We start from the raw sequence: 22013 nt of genomic DNA, 5'->3' as shown, positions 1-22013 counted from the left end.
GCTCACTGGCAGAACAACTGCACTCTGAGACACTGATCTAACCAGGGGAGTTCACCTATTCTTACACATTCTACTCTGCCCTGTATTCAATACTGCTACAATCACTATAAACTGACTCTAAACTGAATGTGGGTTATATGGCAGTCCTGATAAAAAAAAAAAAAAAAAAACTCTAGTTAACAGAGAAACATAGGCTTGGCATAGAGCTGGGTGATATAACAAAAAAGTCATATCTCGATACTCTTATATAGGGGGGTAACAATGCACTCTGCTCAAGAGTTGTTTCGATTTCACGATTTAATTGTCTGACAATATTTGACACGTTTTCTTTCTTTTTATTTATTAAGTGCAGAAACAATTGTTAAGTGCCCTCACTCCATAAACCAAATCATTTACACACACAAACAAAGCAGGTGTGATATTATATATGGTCATCTTATATAGATAGATAGATAGATAGATAGATAGATAGATAGATAGATAGATAGATAGATAGATAGATAGATATTACCCATTCCTGGCTTGACCTGTTTAACACTTTTAAATAGGAACTATTCATGCTTCCAGTTTTACAATTCCAGTTTTTCGATTTCTCACAACATTTGGAACAGATATAATTAATTACTCTACTTAAATAAGTTTTTGTCTATCTTTACTAAAGTTACGTTTTTTTTGGTGACTTTTTACTTTAATTTGGCTGCATTTAAAATTCATCATCTTACATTTCACTTTATATTACTGAAAATCTGTCATTCCTTCACTCTTTTTCGTCTTTCCCGGCCCACAAGAGTCAAAGACTGGGCTAGGTTGCACCAGTTTTGCATACGTCCCTTCTTAAGGTTGTGTGTAAGGTTATTTTCAAACTATGCATTTAATATGGTAAATTCGGTGGCATCACAATACTGAATTAAGTGTTAATGCTTGTCACTTTTATGTTTTTTTTTTGTCAACATGTTTGCCATTGCCTCGCAGGTTTTTTTTTATCCTGCTTAACATAACATACAAGCCATGTATTATTTTCAGGATAAGGTAAATATTTAGCAGCCTCTAGCTCCTAAGAATATATTAGTTTGTGTGGTACAACCGATTTTGATTTAGTAATGATTTTTTAAATTGTCTGCCTCTTTACTGTTCTAATATAGAATATGGGGATCAAACATTTGACCTAGTATTCTGTTGTCTGTTTTACAGAAGGTGAAAGAATCATTTCTGATACTGGAGGAAACAGTCTGTAAAAATTATCCAATGGGCTAAAAATTAGGACTATGGCACTAAAATACATTTCCACAAAATAAATAATGCTAAAATAATTATTAACCCTTCATAGCAATGTGTTGCTTTCAAGAAACAACGCACTTTTTAAAATTATTACATTATCCCTTTACTGTGTTTATTATTGTTGTGGCTATTTTGTTTTAATTTGGTTACTAAAACAGTGTTTTAATTTTTTTTGCCTTAGGGCAACATTATGCAGTTTCATAACAAGGCAATTATTTTTTTTGTTATATATTAACAGGGATCCCAAGCTCTCAAAAAGGAGGCTTAAATGTTTTGTTTTCTCAACAAATATTAAATCATGCTATAAAAGATTAATACATAACATTTTTGAGTTCAAAGAAAATTTAGGTTGACACAGACTCCCATTACTTTTTAAACTTTAGACACCAGGCATGTCTTAATAAATTAGGTAATCCTAAGGAGGAAATTGTGCAAACTTGATTTTCTGGTGAACTCTTTTTTTCTTTACATGTATTTTCTAGCCTATTTAGCTGCAGATAGAGAGATGGATACTTTATTGATCCCCAAAGGGAAATTGTGGAAAATGCAGTAAACTTACAAGTGAGTTTTCAGTGAAGCTTTCAGTGGTGATGTGAAAACTATCTATATTTATGGTGTGACACATCTTTCAGACTGCTTTTGGGTCTGATGCCGGTTTTTTGTCATTCCTAGCATGTGACTTTGTGGAATGAAGCTTGGGTGGAAGTTTTTGAGCATCACTGCAGCAACTCGTCAGGGGTGCAGCCTTCTGCTCCTGTAAATGTGCTGCCTCCCCAGTGCAGTAGCTGCGTTAGGGCTTCAAAATATATTGATTTTTAGCATAGCCATTGCAATGTGCACTCACGCAATAGTCATGTTGTGGGATATGCAATTGTCATGAAATGCCGTGGTATATATAAAATTGATAACAGCTTTCTGCTGCTTGATACAAAAGCATTATTAGCTCTTTTCTCATTTTTCATGACACAGCTACCAGAGGCAAACTATACTTGCCAAATATCATTTATTTCACTTCAGGTTTGGATACAAAGATGGCATAGTAAATACCATGGTCATGGTAAATCATCATGGTAGATCTGATATTTATCATGGTAAATATCAGATTGTTAATTACAGATTAAATTAATGTTTTAATATTGCAATATATATCTCTGGAAAAAATGAGACCACTTAAAAATTATAAGTTTCTTTTAATTTTACCTAATTGAAAACCTCTGGAATATAATCAAAAAGAAACTGGATGATCACAAGCCATCAAGTTATCCAAAAGCAGTGTTTAAGACTGGTGGAGGAGAACATGCCAAGATGCATGAAAATGGTGATTAAAAACCAGGGTTCATCCAGGGTTCATTTCTCATTTTCTGCAAACAAATGCTCTAAATTACAATATTTTTTATTTGGAATTTGGGAGAAATGTCTGTAAATTATAGAATAAAACAAAAATGTTATTTTTACTCAAACATATACCTATAAATAGCAAAATCAGAGAAACCGATTCAAAATATAAAGTGGTCTCTTAATTTGTATATCACAGAATTACAAAATATTGGAATGTAAATTTTTTTGACAAAACTGCAACAAATGATGCTTAAATCTGTGCCTAGTTTACTGAGCTGCACCATATGGACAGAATATGGCATTGATCTGTTTTACTCCATATTATGCACTATTATGCACTAGTGAGTGATTTGCCCACTATGTTTTAAATGTTTTGTATTGAAATAAGAATATCACTAATAGATAATAGTTAACAAATGATGTATCATGCTGCCCTAATCCTATGTTTATGTATGTGAAAAACTGTCCCAGTACTGATCTTCAAGTCAGTTTTCCTTATCTCTCTTAACAATGATTTTTAAACATCAGGAACGTTACAGCCGGCCTGCATCTGCACGTGAGCGCATCACATAATTGGCAGAGCGGAGAACAAAGGCTGAAGCATGCTATCCCTCTCCCGCACTCATAAGGAATGTTTGCCTGCCTTAAAAGATAATCCCCGCAGCACTCGCGTTCTGTCCTCCCACTCCGAGCACTTAGTAAATATAGCCGCCCTCCTCTGCCCACTACATGCTGATCCATTATACAGGCTTATATCTGCAGCTCGCTGACAGTTTGCTCTGTTATTAATGTGCCCAAAACATGTGATCACTGCAGGGTTTATTTCTCTTTTACCTTAACAACAGTAAATCAGAGCATACGAGACACGCTTTCTTCCTAATTGTGATCTTTATCTGTCAGGACGTTAACATGCGAGCTACTCTCGACAGCTATAGCAAATGATTAAGCAAAGCAAATCATGGGAGTGCAGAAGCACCAAAGGGTTGTCTGCACAGTTGGTTCTTCTCCAGTTCTCTCGCATCACTATGACAACACCCTAATCTTACTGCAGCACATGTTGCTATCCATCGCGTTGTTAGATGCTACACTGCCAGACTTCGGCCTCACCATTTGTACATTTCGTGCAGGCCTGGTGTCCGCGCCAGCTTTTCTGTTTTGTTGTTGTTGAAGTTGTTTTGAAACTAATTAATCCCACAATTTGCTGTGATTAATTGCAAGTATTTATGATTGTGCTTTGTGAGCTAGGTTCAAGTACCAGTTGAATTTCAAAACAGTCACTAACTAGCGTTAGTTTTGAAAACATCCAATGCAAAATTCCTCTCAAGGTTCAGATTGTTAAATCTTATTCTCTAAGTAATAATGGGCTACGTTCACACTGGCAGGTGAAAAGTCTGTTGTGTCGCCCCACGTTTATCTCTTGTGGGTGTGTTCGAGGCAATGCGCATTGTTGTGAGTGGGCATGTTTTGTGTGGGGGGGTTGGGTGGGTAGCATGCTAGTAAGCTGCCTATTAAGCCATCCACTACTTTCTTCCAAGCTTTATTTTCCCCAAACTGCCCTGTATTTGTGAAAAATACATCCCATAAAACGGAAAGAGCAAAAACAGTAGTTATAATCCTCTCTTCCACCTTTACAATCATGATGATGGATGAACGTATCAAAGTATGGTAGGAAACAAAAGTTCACAGGACAGAAGCCGAGGACCTCAGACCCCAGTGTCTGTGATTGGTCCAAAGAGTTTGTTCAACCAATCAGTGTAGAATGTCGCTTCAAAGTGTCATAATTCATTGGCATAAAGTTTAGAAAATCTCAACTCCGTTTGTCCCCCTGTCGCTTGTCAGTTGTCACTGTGACACGACTACAAATCACATCCTTCCATAGTGAATGAGTGGTCGCCTGTTGCTCTCTTACCTGCCAGTGTGAACACAGACTTGTAAATGTAGCCCGAATTGGATCTTTTATGTCAGATGTGACACAAAGGTGTCTGTGTCGTCTTTTACTTGTACTTTGTGAAATACAATAGGTCTCTCTGAGTTGTATATGCTTGCTGCACATAAAACTCTCTCTCAACCTCTATTGTCTGCAGTAACTACTAAAAGAAATGTTTCAGAAAATGAGTCGATCTACACCTTGGCTCGCCAGATAGGAGCTAACAGTGCTAGGAACAGCATGGCAGTTTGTTCCTGTATTATTTGTGCAAACAACACATCAGTGTTATATGCTTTGCCCAGTAATTCAGAGCTAAGAAACAAAAAAGTTTGAATTTGTCTTTGGAACACCACCAATGAGTGTATTATTAAAAAAAAATGTGTTAAAGTTTCTAGAAGAATTGTGTGTGCCAAAGCATGAACAAATACAGCTCTATTTATTCCCATTAAGTCAAAGTCATATTAAGTTTAAATCCCATTATAAAACCCTTTCACCCTGATGGAGGGCAGAGACAGTCACTGTCTGTATCAAAGTAGGACATCGCCCTTACTGAGGCACAGTAATCAATTGTTTCCTCAATAGGTCATCACATGCACCCCTACTTTGGTTTATTGTTCTATGGTTTGGACACTGGCCACTAAAAGGCACAGATTGTGCGTGTTTGCCTTCATTTTGATTGTGTGATGATGTATGTGCGGGTTTGTGTACTACACTGAGTTCCAGTTCCTTTTTACATTACCAATTCCCTATAAACAAACAACCAATTTGACCTCTTCTCTGATTGTCTGACCTGAATTGAACCACATTTAAAATCCAGGCAAGGCTAAAATAACCATTAGCTTCAGCGTGGATGGGCAGGGATAGTCTGCTGTAAAGTAAACACACCTCTGAAGGAGGGCTAACAAAATAAGTATACATTGGTGTATCACAATTTTGTTTTGCACTAATGTATAAATTCTCAAAAACACGATTTTTGTATGTATTTATATTTAATTATAAGTTTAGATATAAGGATATAATCGGATCCCTGTTATTTCACTCATATTTTATGCATATAATGCATATATTTTCTAAAATGGGGTGTGCAATATGACCATAATATGATCACAATATTTCAGGGTATTTTTGGGATATGAAAAACACTGAGAAATATTTCATTTATTTTAAGAATATACTACTGCAAAAATAAATAAATATTAAAATACATAAAGATGTCAAATATATAAACATATAACATTTTCAGACGTTCAGTAAAACAGTACCTTACCAGTAATTAATTATAACATAACAAAATTTAAAAAAAAAAATAATGTAGCATGGAAAATGTAATGTGACAACATACCCATAAAGTTTCCCAGTAATAAAAATAAAAAAATATGTAGACTTCTTTCAGAAGAGAATATAATTATCACGATGTGGAATGATGACAATATTATTGTATACACACACAATACTAAATACACAGTACTAAACTCACTCTCACAATTTTTTAGTAAGTAATTGTTTTAATTTATGCAGTCTTTGAGTTTAAATACCCTCACATTAATCTTTATCTAATGATATATTTGCCAAAATCATAGAGAAGGAGTGACTAATGATTGTCTTAGTACACCTTATTTTAGTAAATGCACAAACATCTGTACGTTTGAGAAAATGAAAACAAAAAATATAAATAATATATCAGTACATTGTGACATATATTTCTCTCATTTCTCTCTAAAATTCTCATATAGACCTTACTTAACCTTGATGCATCATGACCACAAAACCACAAAATATGTATTTGTTCATTCATTCATTCATTCATTTAGTCATTCACCCATTCATTTATTTATTCAGACTTTTACTCATCATTTGTCAGTTTTTCACTTTTTTAATTTTGGACACATCCATTACCATGTGACATTTGAAAGCCCTGACCAAGTGTTTGGAAAAATGTACAACAGAATAGTCTTTTGAATCATGCTGATTTGATACCAAGATTTTACACTGCAAATTGATTGGTACCTAGATTTGTGTCTTTTTTAGTTTAATATTCTAAATTCTAATAACGAATACACTTAGTCAGAGCACTAATGCATGTGAACGTGTCTTGACTTTCAGTTTGTCACCCAACCAGAGCCCTATCACCCCGAGCCCCTGCAGCCCATGCAGTCCATGCAGCCCTTTACAAACCCTACATCCATGGAGGTAAGAGACCCGCTTTACATGCCCAAAGAATATAAACTTGTGTCAGTTCAATTCAACTAATTAGGGGGTTTCTATAACTGAAGTGAATCTTGTAGCTCGTAATTCTACAAGCGTAAGGGTTGTTCTTCAATTAGGGCTTCTTTTTACCATCTTAGCTTTAATTTATTTACATTCTTTAAAGTAAAAACTCTATGAAATGTTGACCATAAGTGAGCTTAAATAGATAATATATAAATATTAAGATATTTGATATGTATTTGTCAATCAGCCTATAGTGCCAAAATTCTAATCAGTCCAAAGTATTAACTACTCAACAACTAGGTAGAGGTGCACTTTAGAAACATATAAAGAAAGAAGTAGTCTCTATGTTTTTATGCCCATATTTGGCATTACTGGTCCATCATCAGTTTAATGGCAGAAATAACAAGGATTTTCAAAAAAATCCTCTCTAACATGTTCTATGGTAAATGAATACATTTAGAACTCTTTATATTTTTTGTTCTGTGCACATTCACCTCCCCCTAATCACTGGATTCTCTGTCTTACAAGATCTTACAAGAAGAGTCAAAATTTTAATATTGCTACATACATCAGATACACTTTTGTCTAGAACAGTCAAGCCACACCAAAGTAAAGCAGACTAGTCATATCTGTTATTGGTTTGTCATCCTTTTTCAACGATGATCACATAAATGTAAACAAATAATAATTATAAAAATAAAAATTTAAGTCTGATGATGTTGAGCAGTATAGACGGGAAGCTCTATTGAGTATTAACTAAATGAAGAACAGACAACTGCCCTGCAGCCTTCATTACTTCTTTGCTGAAAACGAAGATAAACACAAGCTTTTGCTTTTGTATCCAATTTAATTGATGGTTTATCTAGTTTGTCAGTGTAATCAAGCTGATTGTATTTGTGGACCTTCTGAAAGTAAATAAAGTATTTTTTACATGAATTGATTGCCTCGCAACATAAAAAGCCCCTCTAAGGATTTTTCTGAAGAATCAATCAGAAATATCATGTAGACATAAATTCATTCATTATCTGTTGTGTCATTTGTCAATAAATAACTATGCCATTACAGAAGACAGGGATGTTGTGTAGGCTATTAGCAGACCCTTAACCTATAGCAGTTATGAATGATACCATGATGCCATCTATAGATCATGTTGGCTGTAATCTAGCTGTAAACGTGTGTGTGATCTAGTCGTTACTCATACATACATGCTCTACTTTAATTTGAGTATGTGATGATTATATTACTCACTGCTCTATTCAGATTAGTTAGGTTTATCACACGTGTGAAACTGACGTCAGTTTCCTATGATCGGTACCACGGACCCTGTGATTAATACGGGGGAAGGGGGGGACTTTCCACCAGTTTTCTGGCTACTGGACACACAGCAGTGTGACCCTAAATATACAAAGGAGCGTTGTGTTCAGTGCTGGTAGCATCAGTTCAGTCACACAAAGACCCTTTTTAATAAGAAACGCGGGTTTGGATCAACCGCCGGTTCCCCCCTTTCTGAGGGATAGAGATGGTACGTTCCAACGTCATCGCCCGGCAATCAACACAACAGAGAGACACACACACACAGACACAAAGCTGCAGCCAGCAAACTTCAGGAGAATGGACAGCACACATGAGGAGCACAGCATGAAGCCCTGAGACTGTATAGAAATTATTTAAAGCCTGGCTGAGACAGAAATGGGTCGAGCTCTGGAGGAAATGGGTAAAGTTGGCCGTCCTGCTAGCCTGGCTAGCTGAGGTGGGCTAACTTTAGTTAGCTGGTTAGCTATGTTAGCTTAGCTAGCGACCCAACACAAAGCCAGGGAATGAGAGGAGTTTAGGTTACCGTCCACGTCCTCCTGCCTACTGCTTCTCTTTAGCAGCTTCTCCTGGAGCTACATAGCTAGGCTATGCTGTTGAGAGGCCAGGCCGAGAGGAGGCTTGCTCTTCTGGGCGAGACTCTTTATTGTAGCTAACTAAGTGCGTTGGTTCAGTTACAGTTAGCTAAGCTAAGCTAGCTAACTGTAACTAGCGCCTGGGTTAACCTACCTATCAGCTGCCTCTCAGAAGTCAGTCAGCTAAGAAGCTAGGCTATAGCTCAGTCAGTGCCTTCTTCACCATGTCTGACCCAAGTTGCTGGAGTGGAGTAACGAGCAGCAAGCCCCACTTTGTCACTGGAGCAATGCTGAAACGCTCCAAAAGGTAAGTTCACTAACCTAGTTAATTAGCCCTGGTGTGAAATATAAGATTAGTAGGGTTAGCTAACTAGGTTAGTTAAGATAGCTTTCGTAAAAGTTGACTAACGTTATTTGTACACAACAACAGTAGTTAGTACAACCATTGGTCAATATAATGTTACAATTTGGCAAGCCAAGTCATTTGTATGTTTATAAAGCAAGCTAGATCAGCACCTTTACAACAAATACAACAAATGTACAATAAATAGAACATATAAATATTTTGGGAAGTAGTAAAAAAATGTATTCATGACTTCTAAAAAGTTGTCATTAGTTAATTATGTACAGGATTGTACGTTATATATTATATTATACCTATTGGTGTTTTTCAGATAACATGGTAACAGATGCCATCTTTCATTGCGTTGTACTGTTGTTTTCATTTTTTTTGTTTTTGGAATGTCTAGTAGTAGCAAGGGATTGGAATTTTGTAATTAAGGCTGTGGTTATGTCCAGCTCTTTTGTTATTATCATGGATTGGTTTGTGAAGCATCATATTTTACAAATGGGAATATGGCTAGTACTTAACTTCAGTCGGTGGCTGTATTGTATGTCCGATTATATGTGTATGTGTGTTGTGAATATGTGCATGATGGTGCATAATTATTGTGAAATTGGGTAAATTATTGTTTACCTAAAAACCGAACAAACGAGACAAAATCGTCAGGAAAGAGAAAGAAGACAAAAAAAAAATCAGTTTTCTAAAACTAAATTTTTATACATTAAAGTTGCAAAAATAGATTTATAGGTTTCTAACATTTACAGCTTTCTGCTTACAAGAAGAGGACAGGGACTTCAAATAATAAAAAAACACAGAATATTTCCTTTTTTTACCTCACATTTGCTTACCTTGCCTGTAAAATAATTTTTGTTTTGTTCCTTCCTTTGTTTCATTATAGACACCATTTAGAATAAATCTTTATAATCTTAATAAAATATGCCACAGTCTTTGAATGTGGTCACAGAGCCAACATAGATAAAAATGGTTTCAGGCTACAAATAACAAAATGTGCAGTTTGCTTATTAGTGGGATCAGTTGGTTTTAAGTATTTGATTTTTTTTTTCTGAGCACAATTCCCCATGCTAGGGGATACTGTTATGTTTTATTGTGTGCTGTTATTGTGATTTGTGCGGCAGTAGGACATGTCTTCCTCACTCACAGCCTTTTTTTGACCTTACCTGGGACCTTGGTTTAGGAAATCCAATTAATCCGATTAATCTAATTTAATGAGGTGCTGCATGCAGGTGCTGAATCAATGATAGAATGAAGATCAAGGGGCTTTGAGACGTCCGGCAACCTTTGTCAGCCTTTGCCAAGGCATTGGTTGTAATATCACAGTTACAGAATGATCCATGCTTTAATTACTTTACCTAAAACTGACCTATAAGTAGTGCTGTAAACATGAAAGCAGCAGTCATTAAGACTTAATTGTAGCATAAGAGCATAAGAGTATAAGTTTCAAAGGTTTCAAACCTAGTATCCACAAGAGTTGTTTTTTTTTTCCCTTGCCAGTCAGTCAAGTACTGTTTAGAATACAACCTTTTACTTTATGCAATATTTTGTACGAACTTGTTATCCTCCTTTTATTTGCCCCATACTCCTTTTACTTACTGCTTCTTACTTGTTTAGTGTATTGTTAAGGAAAAGACACTGTTATATTATTAACATACAGCAGGGGTGTCCTGTCGTCTCTGCAAACAGTGGGTATGGCTGCAGGTTTTCATTCTAAACAGCTGCACCATCAGCACACCTGATTCCATTTGTTTAATCAGTCGGTCAGTCTTTAAACAACTGATGACACATGTCTCTGCTGAAATGAAAACCTGTGAATAAGATGTTGCACCCCTGATCTACTGAGTACTGTCACAGTTGAGGTAGGCCGTACCCTGTGGTGTTTCATTGTAATGCGCTCTACTTTTAATTGTCCTGCATTGTCTCTGTGTCTCTTTGTCCCAGTTGCCGCAGCAGTAACAGGAAAAGTCTTGGCGTCGGGACGCCGTCACCTACACGCCCTCTCTCCCCCCTCTCAGTCCACACAGGTAAGAGTCGTTGTTAAGCTGGATTTGTAGTTTTTGTTTGTCTGAAGTCTTTGAGCTGCCCACTGAGACGGTGGTGTGATCAAGCTCCTTCATTTAACTGGCTTTACCAGTTAAATGTTGGCTGTAGTCAGAGCCCTGGTCTGGCTCTGATGCCCACAAACACTTTGATGGCTGTGTTAGCTTTTGCCTTGCAAACAGATGTACAACATTATTGAAAAATTAGATTAGCAGGACAGACACAAAACAGATTTGTCTGTGTTGGTTATGGGAGAGTCAGAGTGTTTTAGTTAGATCTAAGCAGGTCAGTTTTCTACTGATAATACACCTTACAAACTTCTTATCTTTTGTGACAGAGGTGAACTTTATCTCATATTGTAGATTATTATGGTATACATTTTGGAGGTTACATACACTCATGCAATCATCATAGACTTAAATGATTTTTATTTGCTCATTTGCTGATTTTAGATTTGATTTATATTATTAGAGAAGAACAACACAAAAATGCACAAGAATTGTTGTTATAAAGTCAAAGGACAAAACAACAAACCCTATATAAACACTTGGTCTCTTTATTTGACTAGAGAGTCTGTATGATATCCTTGTAAGATTTTAATCACATGCTCTTTTAGCCTTGATTGTCAGATGTGTCTTATTTCTGGTGTACTGGGGAGATATTTGGTCCTAATCTCGCTTCTCTTTTGTTCCCCTACCCCTTGTTTTTAAGAGTAACACTTGATATCCTTACTCTAAGAATTGGGACAACCCTTCATGCACCTGATACAGATTTATAGCAGAAATTAGCTGCTGGTTAACTAGTTAACTAGTTAGGATATTGTATGGCAAGTTGGTGCAGCAAATAATTATAATTGCCAATTCCTTAATTCCTCTGTGTTGAGGAGCTTTAATTTCTTTCTTTTATTACATTTCTTTTCTCCCCATTCCATTTTAAATCGTCTGTTGCACCATTTAGCAGTAATGCATTTTTTTTATTTAAAATGAGGGATATAGACACAGCAGTTTAGCCGGAGTTGCTGACATCGAGGTTAAAACAAGCATGTTAAAGCTGTCTGCTTTGGCTGTACTGATGCTAACAGACATGGCAGCCGGCCCTTACAGTCTGTGGGCTGAAGCATGATGCTAACAAGTGTTCTGATCAGGTTTACTTAATGATTTGATGAAGGTACAAAGTCCCAGTGGTTCTTTACACAACCTCCTGTCTGTTGATAGGTTTAAGATAACGCTAATGTGTTTTTGGCTTAGTCTTGGAATCCAGTAACGTGCCACTGCTGCTGAGAGAAATCTAAAGGAAACATTGCAATATGATGTAAAAATAATGAAGGATTGTTCAGTGTAAATTATTTGGCCTTTTTACTTATTCAGCCGAACACAGACCTTTTTTCCTTCTTTTTTATTTTCGGTTGACAAATCTTCAGTGTATTCCTAGTATTTCTTTTATATATTGTGCAACATGTTAGGGGTTGGCCATAGGGCCCTAAAATAACATCAAGATATTTCAGGATACTTTGTTGATACATATATTCTTGGCAATATAACAAAACCTTTGAATTAAAAATATATAATTTTAAGAATTCACTACTGCAACAAATTGAATATTACATTTTATTTGGCAATATTATTGCATACAATATGGTATGACATACCCCTAATTTCATGATACTAATAATGCACTTCATATATCCAGAACTAAAATAAAATAGACATAATCTAGTATTTAGTATATAGTTAATGATAAATGAGAACAGTGTGAATTCTCCTTTTGCTACAAACAGCAAAGAAATTGTACCCTGATGATCCATTTTTCCCTGAAATAATATCACGATATTTCAGGGTATTTTTGCGATATTATTGTGTACGATACAATATGGCACATCCCTGCTCCATGTAAGCAAACCAATAGTATACGACTACCACCACCAGTTTTAACAGTTCTTGGGATTCAGTGTTTCATCATTACCCCTCCAAACAGTCAAGTCTCTTGCATCTTGAATTTTTTCATTGAATTCTCAATATCAGCATGACATTCTTGTCCACAAGGAGTGTTGGTTAACGTCTTCTCAAAACCCTGCAAGATTAATTTATTTCTAGCTTTAGCTAATTTGTAATGCACTGATTTATGAACAGATAACGAAGTGCTTTATATGTTATAAATATATATGTTCATATATTTCTCTCATTCCAGCTGCCAGCAGCCCTCTAGACAGTCCCAGAAATGTGTCAGCCATCGCTTCTCTTAACTTCCCTTTCGCCCGCAGGTAAGTAATCGTTAAACACCCTAGCTGTAGACTTTTTATGATGGACTATTTCCTTGAGTCCATGTTTAGCTGGCCCTCCAAGTTGTTTTTGCAGCCTTTTGAAATGCTGCATCTGTTTAGTGCCTCATTTTAAATTCTGACAGTCTTTTTCTTCACCTCTCTCTGTGTCCTCTCAGCCACCTGGCTCGAGCTGACAGGTAGCACATTTCTCCTTCCCTCTTGTTTTGCATGCGATTCAGTGCAGAACTTCATTGCAGTGCATCTTAACAGAGCTAGTTCACACCATGCTAAGTGCTTAAATCTCTCACGCCATCTCAGCTTTATTGAGTAGAGATGAAGGGTCTCTTAATTTCAGCTAATGCATCCTTGTTCCCGTGAGGCACCTTTTACTTAATTTGTAAGAAAAGTGCTTAGAGTGCTGCAGGATGTCTAATATTGGCTTTTTGTGTAGTTGTAGAATTACTAGAAGAGCATTATTGTTAGGATAAAAAAAATGTACTCATTAAGTACTCATTGATTGAGTGCATTAACCTTTATCTGTTAATGTTCCCTGCTGTTCAGTTTTTCCTTTTAATTTTGATCATTTTTCTTCTCTTATATCAGAGCGGAAGGTAGACGGTGGTCACTGGCCTCTCTTCCATCATCTGGCTATGGCACCAATCCCCCCAGCTCCACTGTCTCTGTGAGTACCACAGTTTTTTGTTTTTGCATGTTTAACAGCTTGTGTAATTTAGAACAAAATATGCATTGTTGTGTATCTTAATGGGAGGATTGGTAACCTAGTTTTGAACACAATTCTTTTTTGCTAACACAATCTTAAGTTGTGCTGGTATACTTTAGGCCTGTAGTGTGCATCTGTTTCAACTACAGTACTATAAAGATATAAAAAAAAGGAAAAACAGCCTAACAATAAACCTAGCAGTGTGTAAAATTTCGATTGCAGCACAGAGTTAAAAGGAGTCTTAACAAGTACTTTGTGACAAGTTACTGAAAACACCTATTACATGGGTTGATGTTTTGTAAGTAAAACTATCCAGCATAAAAAACAGGAAGTATTACACATGATCTTGACAGTGTTGAAGTAGCGCCCATTTCTGTCTTCATGTACCTTGAAATCAAGGTTGCTTTCTGTATATATTATACATTTTATTTGTGAGTGGAAAAAGTATGTGAACCTCTGTGATTAGCAGTTACTGTATTTTTTTGCACTATAAGGCACACAGGATTATAAGGCACACTATCAATAAACGTCTATTTTCTGGTTTATTTTCTGGTCTATTTTCATACATAAAGCGCACCAGATTATAAAGCGCATTTTAAGAGACACTGCAAGGAATTTCTAATTCAGCAGGTTTCACAGCTGGGTGGTGGTGGTGGTGGGGGGGGGAGGGAGGGGGGTTAAGTTAAGTTAAGTAAAGTTAAGTAAAGCTAAGCTAAGTAAACAAAACTGTTATAAAAAAGACTTTCTTTTAAAGTCAAACGAGCACTAGATGTTAATCTACACAGACTTCTCTCCTGAAAACTGGTCATTTGGGTGAGTTAAGCGATTCAGTTTATTTTCAGTAAGCTTAGATTGCTGAATTTCTCCACCTTAAAGTGCACCTTACAGTGCTGAAAAATATGGTAGTACAAAGTCAGAGTGTATTTAAACAGAGGCACACACTAGGTTTTAGAATGGCCCAGTAGTGGCCCAGTCCTTAATTGCCATCTAGTCATTTTAATAGATTTTACAGCTGATGCTACACCTACTGGGTGTAGGTGTGTAACTAAATTTATTTATTATTATTATTGTTATTATTATTATTATTATTTATATTATTTTTTTCTTTTGTAGCTTGGTAATACATTGAAACTACTTAGCTTGAAGCAACTAATTAAATTTTTTGTAGCTAATTTTATTACGGAGGCAGTTTCTTTTTAAACTAGGCTATGATCGTCAAACTGTTTACTGTTCAGCTGATGCAACTGGCTGATGATGTTTTAATTAAAGGGAACATGTTATGCAAAACTTACTTTGCATGCTTTAGCACAAGCTAACACTATAACCTGTGGGCATTTATGTGGAATGGCTAGCAACACCTATTTGCATAAAAGTGACAGAGCTCTTAAACGTCTCATTTTAAAAGGGACTGAAACTGGCAAGAATTGAGCTGGTGAGATGTCTTTTACGTGAGAGTGATTTTGTGCAAAGAACTTCATGCACATGTTTTGTATAACCATGTACCCGTTCTATCCTGTGTAAAAAGAAGTACAATATGTCGACTTTTAAGGGAATGGAATTATTCTATTTTTGTTACTTTTTTGCGTTTCTCGTTGCAGTCTTCTTCCTCCTCCCAAGAACGCTTGCACCAGCTTCCATTCCAGCCCACACAGGACGAGCTCCACTTCCTGTTTAAACACTTCCGTAGCTCTGAGAGCATGACTGATGAGGATGGCCGACCTTCATCACTCATACGCCCACGGTCCCGTAGTCTTAGGTAATCCCTGTAAACACAAACATAAAGACAATGCTGCTTCATGTTGACATTCAGGGTGTCCTCTGTGTCATTTAGAGTTGGATGAATCAGAGAGTTTTTTGTTTAATTCTTACAAACTGTAAGAATAATGAAGTGATGAGTGAAAGCTTCCCAAAGAATACTAAAGTATTTACTCATTTTAGTTTAGATTAGATTCCCTTAAGTCATGAAAATCTGCACCTATGCTTGTGTTTTGTTTTACTGTGTCATATTGCAGAAGAGTCTGCAGTAGCTTGAGGCTGTTGGCTTACCTAGCCCACAGTGAAGCTCTCTGCTTTTAAGGATTCAGCAGGTCTCTGTAGATTAGATTCTCTCCCACGCACAGCTTACCACACAGATAAACACACTCCCAGTGTTACCTACTCATGGGTAACAGTGCCGTAATCTGCAATTAGGTCATTACACTCAGTTCCTTTCTGTTCAGAATCAGATTATATGAAATATTACAGTCCCTTAAACCTGATGAGAATGTTTTGCACAAATAAGATCATGCAGCAATAATTCATTATATTATGTGTAAGAAAATATGTTGGGTAAATTAATTCTGTATGTTTGTTTTTTCCTCTTGCAGTCCTGGAAGAACAAGTGGCTCATTTGACAATGAAACTGTGATGATGAATCATGTTTACAAAGAAAGATTTCCAAAGGTATGTTTTTACATTTTGTCTTAAATTTGTCTTAGCAAATTTGTCTTGGGGGGTTTTACTACAACTCCAAGTCAGATTAAACTGGGACAGTATGAAATTTTATAATTTTAAGTATCAAAATTATATTGTATTGACTAAAATTAAGAAAAATATTGTGATTATAAATTTTGCTCATATTATTCAGTTCCATGGGGACGTGTTGTTGTATTTTGAAATTCAAAATTATTCTTACACTATGTACAACCATTTAAAAAATATTTTTTATGTTTTTTTTGTTTTTCTCCTGACTCCTTATTTTTATAAACTGTAAGAATAATGAAGTAAGGAGTAAAGCTTCCCTAAAGAATGTACTAATTTTAGGTTAGATTAGATTTCCTTTATTTGTGAAAATCTGCACTTATGCTTGTTTTGTTTCCTTGTCGTGTTGCAGAAGACTCTGCAGTAGCTTGTGATATAAATTTTGGTCATGTCATATTCAGTTCAATGGGGACGTGTTGTTGTATTTTAAAATCCCAAAATTATTCTTACACAATATACAACCATTTTTCAAATATTTTTTACGTTTTTTTTTTTGTTTTTTTTTACCTGACTCTATGTAAAAAGCTTGCTTTTGATCTTGAGTAAAACGTTGTGTCAGGTAAGCTAATACTAAGCTTTTGTGTGCAGGCTACGGCTCAGATGGAGGATCGCCTCCTGGACATCGTCAGGCAGTGCTCCCCAGACAGCACATTACCTCTGGGAGATGGAGTACTGGGCTTCATTCAGCACCAGCTGGTAGAGCTGGTCAGAGACTGCTTGGACAAGTCTCACAAAGGCCTGGTCACCTCCCTCTACTTCCTAGAGCTGCAGGAGAAATTGGAGAAGCTGCTGCACGAGGTGAGACATGAGACTATCTACACATTTCCTTTAGTGAGAATTGAAACCACCTTCTTTTATTTATCTATTAAACATCTCCACCTGAAACATGCCTTGTTTCCAGCTGCTAGCTTTTTCCATTTGAGCGTTTGTTCCTAAGTTGCCAGGAGGTCTGTGAATCATAAGTCACAACACATTTTCCTTCCGTACTGTGACACATGCTCGGGTGAAACACAGGACCAGAGATGGCGTCTCTGAGAGTGCTAGTTGATACTGGGGAAACTTTATTTTAGGTGCAATTTAACAAAAATGTGCAAGAAATAAATGGTAAAAAAAAAATCATCTTTTGTTTCTTTTAAATGTCGTGCTCTGATTAAAAAAGGAAAACTAAGGGCTAGAGTCCACCACAGTTTATTCATTTGCTCCAAAACAGTTTACTAAACCTGGAAATGAACAGCAGGTTTAAATTAGATGTGCTTGAGTTTCCTACAAAAAGTTTAACATAACAGATAAACTAATTAAGAATTCCCTTTTTTTTGTGGAGCAAAACTAGTATAACGTTTACAGCCCTGGTCTGATGATTGTATACAATTATCATGGTCATTAGGGCTACAACTCTTATTCGACATAATCAACATCATCGACTATAAACATTTGATGACATGGAATTTCATTGTCAATGTGTGAATGAGCGCAGTACACCCCTTGGGATGGAGTAATGGGCTCACACAAGGCTTGCTCTCCTTGTCTCTATAAATGTAAACACCCCAAATAAGGGACAAGACAACACCATACCCATTGTACAACAGCTCATTATACATTTAGCATATTCTCAGTTTTTAAGTCAAACATATAGTGACTTCTGTTGTCTTTTAAGCGATAGAGAGAAAGCAGACAGTGAGTTACTGTGAGCTGCAGCCAGGGTTGCCAGGTCCAGCAATGTTCCTGCCCAAAGTCTGTCTAAAATGCACTCTTGAGTAAATTAAACTAGAGCAATATCTAAGGTTGTCACAGATGTCCACAACACAGTACATTTTCATTTTGAACGGTGTGCAATGAAGGCTTTTTGTTAGCTGAAATAAAAATAGTAGCCCTTTGAATTATCACCCGTGACCATCAAAAAAACCCAGTTTGGAGGCTCACAAAGTCAGTTCATAAGCGCAATACAAAGTGAAACATTTATAACATTGCATACTTACATTATACATTTCCTTCTCTGTAAAATTGTTACAAATAAATGTCCTCACAGGAGAAGAGATTGCTTACTTTTTTTTGTCAAAACATGGTCAAATTCAAAGTAATGCCAGTATATAAATTCTGTTAATTCACATCCAGCATGTGTGAATGTTTCCTTAACGTATAATATGCTTTGTTATTTTAGCCTTTAAACAAAACTGCACTGCTTGAATCTTTGCACCAGGAGTGGCATATAAAATTATCCAAAAGCAGTGTGTAAGACTGGTGGAGGACAACATGCCAAGATGCATGAAAACTGTGATTAAAACCAGGGTTATTCCACCAAATATTGATTTCTGAACTCTTAAAACTTTATGAATATGAGCTTGTTTTCTTTGCATTATTTGAGGTCTGAAACCTCTGCATCTTATTTCTGCTATTTGTCATTTTCTGCAAATAAATGCTCTAAATGACAATATTTGTATTTGGGATTTGGGAGAAATGTTGTCTGTAGTTTATAGAATAAAAAAACAATGTTCATTTTACTCAAACATATACCTATAAATAGCAAAATCAGAGCTGTATACTTTTCTTTTTTCTTTTTTTTGTGCACACATTCTAGAGCAGAAGAAACAGTTCAAGCCTGATCATGACATTCATGTCCATGATGAGTCTATGTAAACATCCATGCACAACAGTTAAATGCTTTATATAAGAGATGAGTGACATCTAAACAACCAACATATACATATCTTACATGCATACCAATATAAAGGATCTGTACCAGTCTTATGCCCAAGCCAAGAACAAGTTTGATACTCTGTTTATTGTTTTTTTTTTTGTTGTTTCTATCGTGAAAGTTAGATGTCAGACATTGGAAGACTTTCAGTCATTTAAATCTGAAAATTGACATTTCTTCTGTGTTTTAAAAGCTCAGAGATCTCTCATGAACAGATTTAAAGTATCCATTCTTGGCCTTAATCAAGTCGTTTGAGGTTATCTGTGGTGGTGAAAGCTGCCGGCCGCTGTGACTGTGCTGAGCTGAGGTTCACTGCTGCGCTGTTCGTGGTCGGATCATGTCCGTACCAGGCGGAAGCAGGCAGAACAAACCCCCGCTGTCGCAGAGAGAAGGGAAGTGGCATGGGTTACGCTCACAGCTACAGGCCGTGCCAGTCGCCAGCTCAACACATGCCCAAGTGCCATCTTACCTCATCTCCTCCTGCTTTCTGATGCTCTACAAACATTGATTTCCCTCCCTCCCGTGTCTGAAAGAGCAGCGGGTTCACGGAAGAGTCTGCAGCCTGTGTTAAAGGCTGTGATCGCTCCTGATAAAAACGTTATTATTCGCAGATCTGGAGGATCACAGCGGTATTTGGTAGGGAATTTCCCTCTGTGTGTCATCCCAGCCGGTGGCACAGGGAAATGCTGGGCTGGAAATGCAGAGCTCCCGTTTGGCTGGTGTTTCATCTGTACGACTGGAGAGCCTTAGTTTCCATGGCAACCCGTACGCCCACCTTCTGGGTTGTGTGCAGACAACCCCAGGCAGGACTCATGGTTTGCTGTCAGATTGCAGGGCTGCTGTGGACATTATGCACAGAGCTAAGCTTATTAAAGTGTTTCCCACATCCCTGAGTCACTGGCTGCGAGCGTGCGGGCACCGGGTTTTCAGAACCTTTAATAACTCTGCGCTTTGTGAGCTCTGTTTCCCCCTTCCAGCCGTGCGCTGGGTCTCGTGTTACAGCTTGTCAAATTAATAGGATAGTTATATGAATACCTGCAGTACTACGGTTTTCTTCAGATTAGACTTTGGAGTCACAGATCTGATTCATTTTAAGGAAAAAATAGACACAAAAATAACTCAAGACAACATGCACATCACGTCAAACGCTCATGCTCAACATATTGCCATTGTTGTCTATCATTTTATATTTTCAAAAACTAAGTAAACTTGTGAACTTTCAGTGACAATGCCTTTTAGAGCATTTCTATTGGTCCAATTATCACAGTTTTCTATTACCTAATGTAGCGAGAACTACAAAACAACAAAAATGCTGTTTCTTTCTTTCTTCTTTCTTTCCTTTCTTTCCTTTTTTTCTTTTTCTTTCTGTTCTTTCTTTCTTTCCTTCTGTATTTCTTTCTGTCTGTCCTTTCTTTCATTCTTTCTTTCATTATTTTTTCTGTCTGTTCTTTCTTTCTGTCCTTCCTTTATTCTTTCTGTCTTTTCTTTTTTTCTTTCTTTCTGTCTGTTCATTTCTTTAATTCTTTCCTTCTTTCTTTCCTTCTTTGCTTCCTTCCTTTATTTATTTCTGTCCTTTATTTCTTTTTCTTTCTTTCTTTTTCTCTTTCTTTTTTGCTTTCAATTTTTGACATGATAGTTTAGGTAAATTACTGTTTATAAAGTAGACAAACATTTATAAATGTTGTTTCTGCTGAATGTATAAAGCTGTTTGTATTTATACTAAACAAAACAGATGTAAATTTAGAAATTATACAGGCGCAGAGTGGTTCAGTGGGCTAAGCGCTGCCACTATGGTTGGCAGATCACTAATTCAAATCCTGGTCATGCAACTTGCTATCAGCTGCCTGAGCCCTGAGAGAGCACAATTGGCCTTGTTCTCTCTGGGCGGGTAGATGGCATGCTTTCCACCCATCTTCACTCCTAGGGTGGTGTCAATTAGCACAAGGTGTTTGTGAGCTGATGTATCATAATCAAGTTGCTGCGCTCCCCTTTGAATGCGTTGGCTAAAAAAAAAATATAATATATATTTTTGTCATATCGCCATGAATATAGTTATCATAAAAATACTCTTAAATATTATGACTTTTTTTTTTTTACAACCATATCGCCTACTCCTATTCACAAGTCATATTAAACATCAAGACTTATCTTGTCTAACCATGACAAAAAAACAGGGCGGGATATCATGATACTTGTGACTTTCAGTCTTATACGCCTTAAAATGGAACCCTGTGGGACTTCAACCATATGCTAAATCAAACAGTTACCAAATAGATAATGTAGTTTCTACATAAGCACTGACAACTGGGGAAAAAAAGCTTAGGGTTCAAAGGAGTAAAAAGTCTCAGAACCATGAACCTGGGTTTTCTAGGTACACTAATATAGATAAGGTTTGTCAGTTATTCCACTCCTAACATGGTTGATGAACATGAACCATGGTGGGCTGATCAGCTATGATAAATGTGTTTCTCCTAAAATAATTTAACATCAGTAATGATCAAGTATGTATTTATATGAAGTATCTAGCTTTATTTTTATTTAGGAAAGCTCAAAGGCCTGATATTAATAACATGTTAAATGGTCACGGGGGGAAACTGCTCATTATTTAGATGCGAATACTCTCTGTTTATGTTACGCAAGTCCCCCTCCCCTCCTTCAGTTCCTCATTTTTCCAGTGTTTCCCCATTTGCTCTCTACAAGATGACAACAGGAGGCATCTTTTATGCTGATGTGATGGGACAGCTCCTGTCCTGCTCTGGACTCATGTTGGTGATCTTGTTGT

General features: G+C 36.6%; 1 protein-coding gene across 5 annotated transcripts in view; it reads left to right on the top strand.

Moving 5' to 3' along the window:
• Positions 1–22013, top strand: part of mast3b (microtubule associated serine/threonine kinase 3b) — a 34837-nt gene that overhangs the window by 621 nt on the left and 12203 nt on the right. The window contains exons 2-9 of one of the 5 annotated variants that reach the window (XM_007240170.4): positions 6647–6733; positions 10940–11022; positions 13226–13298; positions 13475–13495; positions 13902–13980; positions 15618–15775; positions 16386–16461; positions 17128–17337. In XM_007240170.4, coding sequence (XP_007240232.2) covers positions 6647–6733; positions 10940–11022; positions 13226–13298; positions 13475–13495; positions 13902–13980; positions 15618–15775; positions 16386–16461; positions 17128–17337 — 787 coding nt within the window. Of the gene's footprint in view, positions 1–6646; positions 6734–8278; positions 8948–10939; positions 11023–13225; positions 13299–13474; positions 13496–13901; positions 13981–15617; positions 15776–16385; positions 16462–17127; positions 17338–22013 lie in introns of those variants that run through there. The other 4 variants (XM_007240172.4, XM_007240173.4, XM_007240171.4 and 1 more) reach the window with 4 other exon arrangements.

This window comes from Astyanax mexicanus, chromosome 16 (genome assembly GCF_023375975.1).
Source record: "Astyanax mexicanus isolate ESR-SI-001 chromosome 16, AstMex3_surface, whole genome shotgun sequence".
Lineage (NCBI taxonomy): Eukaryota > Metazoa > Chordata > Actinopteri > Characiformes > Acestrorhamphidae > Astyanax > Astyanax mexicanus.
Note: the sequence above shows the minus strand (reverse complement) of the source record. Positions and strands in the feature narration are given on the sequence as shown.